The 9,701-nt window shown below is 44.6% G+C and overlaps 1 protein-coding gene across 1 annotated transcript; it reads right to left on the reverse strand.

Moving 5' to 3' along the window:
* Positions 1-271: 271 nt before the first annotated feature.
* SOCS4 (suppressor of cytokine signaling 4) lies at positions 272-8,882 on the reverse strand. The gene is made up of 2 exons (XM_042047608.1): positions 8,766-8,882; positions 272-6,410 (listed from the first exon to the last, which is right to left on the reverse strand). Exon 2 carries the CDS (start codon positions 6,307-6,309, stop codon positions 4,999-5,001), a length of 1,311 nt encoding a protein of 436 aa, XP_041903542.1. The 5' UTR covers positions 6,310-6,410; positions 8,766-8,882; the 3' UTR covers positions 272-4,998.
* Positions 8,883-9,701: the final 819 nt, after the last annotated feature.

Here is a 9,701-nt window from a genome sequence, read left to right on the forward strand (position 1 = left end):
TTGTTGGTTGGGTTTTTTTTTTAAGTTGGATGTGCTGCTATAGATACACATATCCAATACACCCTGGATTTCATTGAGACAAATGCTGAGAACAGGAAAATCGAGAAGAAATGTGTATTCCCAATTATCAGACACACAAACTACCCCAAGCCCATCAATGATTCTGCTGGAGCTGAAGTCGCTCCGTATCAACGGCCCCGGGCCAATGAGTGACATTGTTATAGAGCTGCAAAAAGTCATTCCAGGCAAAAGCAAACGGCAGAGGACACAATTAATGGAAAGAGTGTTTAATTTTTTTCTAAACCATCCTGTAAAAATAACATGTATATGTAGTTTGCCCAGTGTGCATCAAGAGCCTGACCATTTTTTCCGCCCTTATATCAAAATAATTTATGAAAATCAGATCTTTTTTGTACCAGAAGCTGTTCACACCAATTCAATACACTCTGTTTCCACTGTCCTGCTATGGGACAACCTTCAAAACAATTCAAAGGACATCTTGCAGACACCAAAGCTGGTTGGGTGCCCCAAAACAGGGGAGCTGTGGCCAGGGTCATCTCTGGGTTATGACCTTGCTCAACCACTGGCCTGCTGCATAGTCTTGAACACATGGGTTTTGGCACATCTCTGCACCTTTCCTTGTTCCACTTTAAAGCTTCATCCTGAAGAATGTGGGATTTCTGTCTTGGCAGAATTTGGGCTGAGAAGAGAGGCGTGGACTCCCCATCCTGGGAAGCGTTCAAGGCCAGGTTGGTTGGGACTTGGAGCAACCTGGTCTAGTGGAAGGTGTCCCTGCCCATGGCAGGGGGTGGAACTGGATGAGCTTTAAGGTCTCTTCCAATCCAAACCATTCTGGGATTCTAGAAAATAGAAGCTCTTACCCTGTTTTTGAGGCTAATTTTTAAGAGGCTTTCAAAACTGAATTCAAGGCTAAGTTACGTTCGGGTCAAGGTGTTCTAAAGTGGTGTTGGAATGAGCAGCACTGGTAGGACTACTAATGACAGCAGTGAGAGGAAAACTTTAGGATGACAGTTCTTGGCATATCGCAAAACTAGTCCACCAGTTTTATTTAAAATAGAGAGGGAAAGAAGAGAAAAAAAAAAGGTAAATGGATTTAAACAAAATAGACCTTCTGAGTTCTTCCATTTCATAAAACATGTACAGCTCATGCCATGGATCTTCCACAGACTGCACGTATAACACAACTCAGTGTAGTTAGAGACAAATGTCACACAGGCGGACAAACAAATCAGGAAAAAATAGCAGGAACTCTCACAAATCCCATTTATCAATACTTTCCACATATGATTTCTCTAAACTAATGCAATTAACTGCCCCACAGTCCAAAGGCACTATTTTTACGTGCCACACCTTCTTCCCCCAGCTGCTGTATTATATAGGTCTCCTAAATTTGGAGTGCTCAAGATGTTTTTGGGGTAAGTGATGCATCAGCTCATGTCAAAACAATGTAGGCTGCATCCAGAATGACACTGAAACACAGTGTTTTGGGGAATGACACCCCAAAAAATGTTCTCTCCTGGCCTTTCATTTTGAAGGGACAAAATCTTTGCTGGTTTTGAAAATTACAGTGGCCTTCACTAACTTCTGAAGTACAACCTTTGGTCAAACTCTAATTTTTATGGTCCTGCCATAAAAATAATGCTAATCCCTATCTAAAATGATGAGCTTTTTGCCCTAATTAGGAGTTTCTGAAAGAGAATTTTAATCAAGCAGATTGCAAGTATCTCTGACTTCACTCCAGATCTTGAAGCAGATGCTATTCCTTCATACTGCAGCCACTCAAATCCCACCATCCCACCGTGATGGGCACAGTGGACAAGAGCAGAGAAATGATGATCCCTGTTGCATCTGGAAAATGGCAGTGATGGGGTGAAAAATAGACTTAGCAATACAAAGCTGTCCTTGATAAAATACAGTTTATGCAAAAGGCAATGAATGGAAGCAGCACAAGATAAAAATTACAGAAAAAATCAGGGTCACTTTTCTGACATCAGTCCCACAGTTCCATTTGGATATGGAGGAGGGAGGATCTCAGCTGGGATAAGCCACTCTAAGTGTATCAATAAAGCCACGCTGATTTATAGCAGCTGAGAATTCGTCCCGGAGCGCGTTCATCCATGTGCGATGCCATGGATTGATGTGTTAGCATTTTCTCCCTGGAGACTTTGGTTCCAAACCTATTTAAAACCCAGTGAAAACAAATGGGCTGGTCTCTAGGCAGATGTCCCTGGAAATCTGTTTACATCATCACAGTGGCAGGAGCTCAGTGGAAAGGGTTTTATCTGCTCAGGTTGGGGGTAAGGGCAGGGTGGCAGGTCCTTGGTGGAGCTGCATGGCAAAACTTCCTTGGTAACTCCTGAGCAGCCACCCTGCAGGACGGATTTGATGTCCACAAATCCATAGGATTGTGTACGAGGTAAAATTAAAAGATTCAAACAGGAGTATTGCTTAGTCTTAGTCTACAATCTTGGAGAAGACTCCACAGCACTGTGCTCTACTGCCCCTTGCCTGCACACAGATTCCCAAGGGATCAGTGATGGGTCCAGTCTTGTTCAGCTTATCCACCACGCTGGATGAAGGGACAGAGTGTACCCTCAGCAGGTTTGCTGGTGATACAAAACTGGGAGGAGTGGCTGACACACCAACAGGCTGTGCTGACACTCAGCCAGGCCCAGACAGGCTGGAGAGATGGGCAGGGAGGAACCTAAGGAAGTTCAAGCAGGGCCCCCCTACCCTGGAGGAGAATAACCCCATGCAGCAGTCCAGGCTGGGACTGACCTACTGGAAAGCAGAGCTGCTGAGAAGGAGCTGGGGTGAGCCAGCACTGTGTCCTTGAGGCCAAGAAGGCCGATGGTTTCCTTGGCTGCATGAGGGAAAGTGTGGACAGCAGGTCGAGGGAGCTGATCCTGCCCCTCTCCTCAGCCTTGCTGAGGGCTCAGCTGGGACTGCTGTGTCCAGTTCTGGGCTGCTTAGTACGAGAAATACAAGGAATTATTGGAGTGGACGCAGTGGAGAGGCTGCGAAGGTGGTGAGGGGACTGAAGCATCTCTCCTATGAGGAAAGGCTGAGAGAGCTGGGCTTCAGCTCTGGAGAAAAGACAGCTGAGAGGGGAACCAATCAATCCATATAAATACCTTAAGGGCAGGTGTCAGGGGATGGGAACAGACTCTTTCTAGCGGTGCCCTGAGACAGGACAAGGAGCAACAGGCACAAACTGAAACACGGGAAGTTCCACCTGAACATGAGGAAAAACCTCTTTACTGTGTGGGTGATGGAGGCCTAGAACAGACTGCCCAGACAGGTTGTGGAATAATCTCCTTCTCTGGAGATGTTCAAAACCCACCTGGATGTGATCCTATGCTTGAGCAGGGGAGTTGGACTAGATTATCTCCAGAGCTCCCTTCTAACCCCAACCATGCTGTGATAACCTCACCCACAGGTCATTGCTGATTTTTTGATAGGATCCTTCACATGCATGAAATTAAACACATTTGTAATTCGGCGGGCTTGGGGCTCAGTTTCAAAAGCATTTTGAGAAGACACAAAGGTTCCCCGTGATCAAAGGAGAGGAAACAATGTGGTTGTTGGAGTCACAATTACACCATCTCACATTCTTTTGGCAGAGGAGTTCCTGGCCCAGTTTGGGAGAGGAGATAAAGCACATACAGGGAACTGAACTGCAGGTCACTGCTGCACCTCCCGGATCTGCACCCCAAGGCCAGCCTGGAGTTTCCTGCCTGAACCCACATCCACTGAGTCTCAGTGGGATTCCACCAACAACTCAGCAGCAGATCTGCCTGTCCATGTAATGTAAGTAATGCTTTTAGGAGCATTATCCATGCATGGTTTTCCCGTACATGGAATTTGGCAGGAAGCCATTCGAGCGAATGCTTCACATTGCAAGAAAAATCAGCAGACTTTTTTTCTTCTTTAACTATACTTATTAAAAAAAACAACCCCCCTACTAACAAAGTAGGAAAGTTATCCACCATCACCTCAGGCTCAACCATGCAGAATCAGATAGTTAAATACACAGATTTTTAAGGAAATATCTTCCTTCCCACCCTCCCACCCTGTGCTTTATCATTTAAGCAGTGGCAGCTCCTGCAGTCCAAAACTGGGTATTTCATATAACGCAACAGTAACACAGAAACAGAGTTCCCAAGTCCAAGCCCCATCTATCATAAGTAACTACATGATTATCTCTTCCAGAGACTGATCAAATCCCAGTTTATGAGCAGTTTGCTTTTTACTGCTGTTATACAAAATGAAAAGCTCTTCCAGAGCCCCGCTGCTCTGACGACAACGAAGTCTTCTTCCTCTCCAACCAAAATCTTTTCAGGACCAGTTTATACATGTTTGTTCCTGCACTGAGTGTTGTCCTTAACTTGAATTGTTTTTCCTCTCCCTGGTATTTAGTCCCCTGATGTATTTATAGAAAGATCATATCCTCTTTCAAACTTCATTTTGCTTGGAATAGTAATGTTAGAAATAGACTGACAAATTTACTGCAGTGGATGGGGACGGACAGACACACACACACAGAGGCTAGAGCACTCATTTTTAAAGAAATGCAGAAAATACAGATGAGTTAATCTTTAGTTAACAGTGCATTATTTCAATCATATCAGCAACACGTCAACTACAGTAGAAAAGACAGATCAAGTTCAAAACTGATTTTCAGAGAGTTTTAGATCTAATGACTATCCATCTATTGAAATACCAGAAAGCCTACCTGGAATTCCATAAAACTCTAGCCTGAGGACAGTACCAAAAGCCCACAATGAATATCATCTCTAAAAAAGAGAGCTGTGAAGACTCAAAAGTACATTTAAACAGAGACTAGTTTGGGTGGTAAATAATATGCAGAAAAAGAAAAAAGAATCAAGTCACTATTAAAAAAAAAAAACCTAGAAGGAAAAGAGATTGAACATACTATTGTCTGTTTGGAGACAATTTCTTTCACAAAAATATTTTCTAGTTTTGCTGCTCTGGTACATCAATCCTGAGCACTCTAACTTTTGACTTATAATGATATTCCTTCAGATACAGCTTCACCGAGGGAGGAATGGGAAGTGCATCGATACCATCGTAAGTTGTACAGTTGCAAATAACTGTTCTACATATATGCTGGAGAGAGAAGGGAAAGGTCCTGTTCAGGGGAGTGGATAAAAGTGGTTCAAAGAACATACAGGAACTTGGATCTTTGTAGTGTTCTAGGAGTCCTGTGATGTCAGGAGAATGGAAGACACAGGGATCATGGGCATCAAAGCTGAAGTTGTGATTCCACTGCTCTATCCGGGCGTGGAGGGAGCGACTGTAGCGCCTGAAGCTCACGGAAAACAAATAGTCTTCCTGGGCAGAGTCTCTCAACAGAAACGTTCCCTCTGGCTTTCCTTCCAGCAGCGCCTCAGCTGCGTATTTATCCATGACGCCCCAGTAGCAGGGATTGTTATTGATCTGGAGGAGGTCTGGCACTAGGCAGTGGACATAATCAATCTGGGTATGGTATTTCGGAGGCGTTTCCATCCGTAGCAGCTCGTCGTCCGTTTCCCACTTGGGCTTGTTTCGTTTTCGAGAACTTGTGCACAGAGTTATGACTTCATCATCGGAGTCCATGTCGCTCTCATCTCTACTGCTCCTCGCCACCTTACCTGTCACCAGCTCAGGCCTCGGGTCACCCCGAGAGGAACTGCTGTCAGTGAAGTCACAGGACTGGGAGGGAGAGTCCGTTGCCCCACTGGCAATCTCCTCGTCTCGCAGCTGATCCTCCCTTTCCTCGTGCTGGGATAAATCAGCAATTATCCATTCTTCTGCCTTTGGACTTATAGGGGCCGTGTGCCTTTTGATCAAGTGCCACCGAAAAGCCAGCTCTGAGCGCGGAGGGAAAGGACACTTATCCAGCATCAGCTCACTGATATGGATTTTCCTTTTGGATGGAAGTCCTGAGGCATGCCGGCTGCTGCAGTTCTTAATGGGAAAGCACTGACCCACAGCATCCTGCAGCTTCTGTTTGAGAGACCGGCCTAAAAACCTGTGGCCACAGGACCGGTCTAGATCCAGCTCGATGGACGAGCAGCTGTATTTCCTCTCTTGGCTCCTTAAATTAGTCGCCGACCTCCCTGCAGCACTTGCTGTTTCGGCATCAGGACAATGCTCACTTTTCTTGGACCAGGAGAGCTTCTTTCCACTCCAGACATACCCATCCTTTCTGTCTGCGCTTCTGCTCCGGCTGCTTTTGGGCCTCACATCTGCGTTTTTCGCGCTGCTGTCCTTGTTTTCTGCCATTGTGACAGCTTTGCTTCACAAGTTGCCAGGAAGCGCACACTGTGTTTCTTGTGGGGTTTTTCTACATAAGGAAGCTTCCTCGAGGCACTTTCTGGAAATATCTAAGGAAAAAGAGAACACAGCTCAGTTAACGGCTATGCACACGCACAATGCAACATCAGTGCTGGTGGATACAGGACAACAGTGACAATTAATTGCTGACCATGTAAAAATCACATGATTGAGGTGAATTCAGTAGCACACCCCACAAATACCAGCTTGATCCCAGACAAAGCTCTCTTAACCCTTCCTTGGGAAAAGCATCCTGCAAAAAAAACTATCTTAATGTATTTGTTGAGTTTCCATTCTGACTATGCAGCAGAGCAGAATGTTCTAGGTGTTGGCAACCCCATTGTGCCAGGGCCCATTTCAAAAGGAAACCCTTCCCGGGGCAGGTGATACTGCTTTAGCTGTTTATGGAGCAAATTCTGCATCTCTTCCAAATAACCTTTCAAGAAGGAACAAACCAGAACAGAAACAAGTAGGTCAGAGTACAAAGAGCTACTGTACCTAGATGATATGCCTGTTTGCTACTAATCCACAGGGTGGGATGCCAGAGATCTTTTTCTTAACTGACACTTTTGGGTCACTTTCGGGATAAAAAAAAAAAACCAAACCTAAATTTTATCAGTCACAGATTCCGTCAGTTTCTGAAAGCTGTTTTCCTCTGCCTTTTCAAAGGAAGGGAGCTAGGAAATACTGAAGCCCTAAGGGATTGAAATATCTGGGGCTTTACATACTGAAAAGGATTAAAACAATCCAGTCCCTTACTAAAAGCAATTTTAAAAGGCCATGAAAGATGAAACTGCTTATTGCTCATTAGAGAAGGAAGTTTACATTATTAAAATCAGTGTTGCTTTGAGACCTACAGTTGCTGATTTCATTTTCTTTTGTTTCCAAAGGTATATTGAATTCTCAAATAGATAAGAGGTTTCCTTTTGACTGCTGCACTTTGAAAAAAAGATGAAAAAAATCTTCTTTTGATTACTCATTTGAAAGTGGAGCAGGATTTTTTCAAGATACATAGATGGCAGTATGGTATGGATGCTATACCCCCCCCGAGGCATGGCAGGATGTAGAAATATTTCCCATCACTTATCATGATCAGGATATTCTATGGTTCTGTGATGCTTCTGCTCCAAAACCGTGCACAGCTTCTCTGTTGCACTGGGGTTTTTTGGCTGTGGGTTTTTCTGTTGTGTTGTTTTGGGGTTTTGGATTTTTTTACAACTAATTGACATGGCAAATACTAAGCAGGAAAAGAAAAGGGCATCCACTTCCTCTCTCCATTCAATCCATTCTCATCATCAGGATTAGCCAGCATGACACAACCTCTCTGCAGTCCCCCGGGGCTGCGCAGGCTGAGTTCAAGCCTCTGCTTTCAGTAAAAGAACAAGACAGCCTTGCCAAAAGGCTCACATGCAATCTGTGGGCCAAATGCATCCCAGATGGAACTTTCACCCAGGAATTTTTCACATTGCATTCCTTATTTAAAACCCACACCCCTGAGAGCTGTGGGGGAAAGGAAAAGGCAGGGGAAGGGAGGAGATGCAGAAATGCAGAATGAAGGTAAGATTGGTTCAATATTGGAAATATGTTGGGAAAAAAAATGGCATTAGAGCAATGGAGACGAATATCACCTCACTGATACCGAGAGGAATCACAGGAAGGGTCCATATTCCAGCAGTTACAAATCAAAGATTAAACTAAAGATTTATTTTTCTTCTCTCAGGGTTTTGCAAATTGCTTTTCAGTGAAAGCATGGCAAGACACAATGAAGACAGGAAAAAGGCAACATTTGTATATGAGACTCAAAACATCTTTATTTAGACCAGGATTCATTGATTGTTTTTGGAACGTTGGTATTTTTCATCCAGAAATACCTACAGTGGAGCACTGAATTTTCTCCACAATTAAAAAAAAAAGAGGAAAAAAGGCAATCTCATTTACTCTAGTGATAATCTGAAGTTACTGAAGACAAAAAGTTTTTAGATGCATCCTGTAGTAAAAGACATTAACTGTCTATATATGGGATTTTTAATTGGACAGAGAGATATCACTGAGGTTGCAAAGTCAAGTACTTAAAAATTAGGATACGACAGTTTGTAATTGCTTTTGAAACCTTCAATTATCTCATTCTGCTCATCCAGCCCATATAAGGAATAAGAACATGCAGAATATGGGCTTTTAATTAAAAACTGCAAAACATACAAAACCCAGAAGTGCCTGTTATCTCCTAACTTCAGCCTTGCAACTGAAAGAAGCTTGGGGTTTTATGGAATTTCTGGGTTGCTGTTGTATTGAACTGTAAAGCCACCTTCTCCTTTGTACCTTTCTCCTGTCGTGAATCATTAGTGGTACCTGAACCCTGAAACAGAAGCTGGGGAAGCAGCACGTGATGCTGCAAAGCCACGCACCATTAGCCAGAGCTGCTTCCCTGGGGTTTGAAGGGCTGCTGGAACCCAGGCGCCAGTTCTGCCACATCAGAGCAGGAATTGCTAATCAGACAGAACAGTAGAGCTGTGAAAAGAGCAGGGAATAAATGAAGAAAAAAAGGGATGTCATCCTACTAAAGCCAGGTTTGAACTTGACCGTGTGTTACAAATGTGTGCTGCGGGAGAGCTGCCTCCCGAATCCCACGGCTCGGCATTACAGCAAGGGATCACACTTTCATTCCCTTCTGGATCAGTGATTCACAGCCCCACCAATAAAATGAGGACCAAAAATAATTAGAGTGTCAGAAAGAAAAAGGCATAAAGGGCAGGGGAGGCATTCAGTGCTCTATTACCACTTCAGGCCATCCATCTAAACCAGCTCTTCCTTTCACTCCAGCGTCCAAGGGAAATGCCACGTACATCCATTAACGGCTGGAGCGCTGCTGGAAGAGCAGGACAGGAGGGCAAGGATAAAAGAGAGGGAACACAGAGTGTACTTTTCCCTAGAGGGGAAGGTTAAATGGAGGAGTCCAGCGCTTTGCAGCTCACACACATCAGTTCTGAGCTCCTTTTGGGAGAAATAATGCGTGTCCTGCCTGCAAAAGCCTTGTCCTGCATGGGGACACCCCAGGCATCTCTGATGATGGCAGGTTTGACAAAACCCTTATGCTGGAAACCCTTTCCCCATAGGAAACAGCAAAGATAAAGACACATGCGGGGATGAGCAGAGTTCACTTCGGGCCACGGGACCCAGCTGGTAGTCCAAGGTTACCCAACACTGTCACAGCTACAGTCCCTGAGGACAGGCAGGGAGCTGGGTGGCTTTTGCTGTCGGTTTCCTGCTGTGCCCAGCTCCCTCCTTCAGAGGTTCCTCTCTCTTGTCTGCAGACAAGGTGCTTTTTCTTTCACGAGCTGATG

The sequence above is a fragment of the Corvus kubaryi genome, unplaced genomic scaffold (genome assembly GCF_017639235.1).
Source record: "Corvus kubaryi isolate FWS band 111438036 unplaced genomic scaffold, C.kubaryi_AGA036_p1.0 66, whole genome shotgun sequence".
Classification (NCBI taxonomy): domain Eukaryota; kingdom Metazoa; phylum Chordata; class Aves; order Passeriformes; family Corvidae; genus Corvus; species Corvus kubaryi.

What these genes read in the sequence shown, in the direction of transcription:
- SOCS4 (XM_042047608.1), bottom strand. Translation starts at nt 6,309, where the DNA reads ATGGCAGAAAACAAGGACAGCAGCGCGAAAAACGCAGATGTGAGGCCC.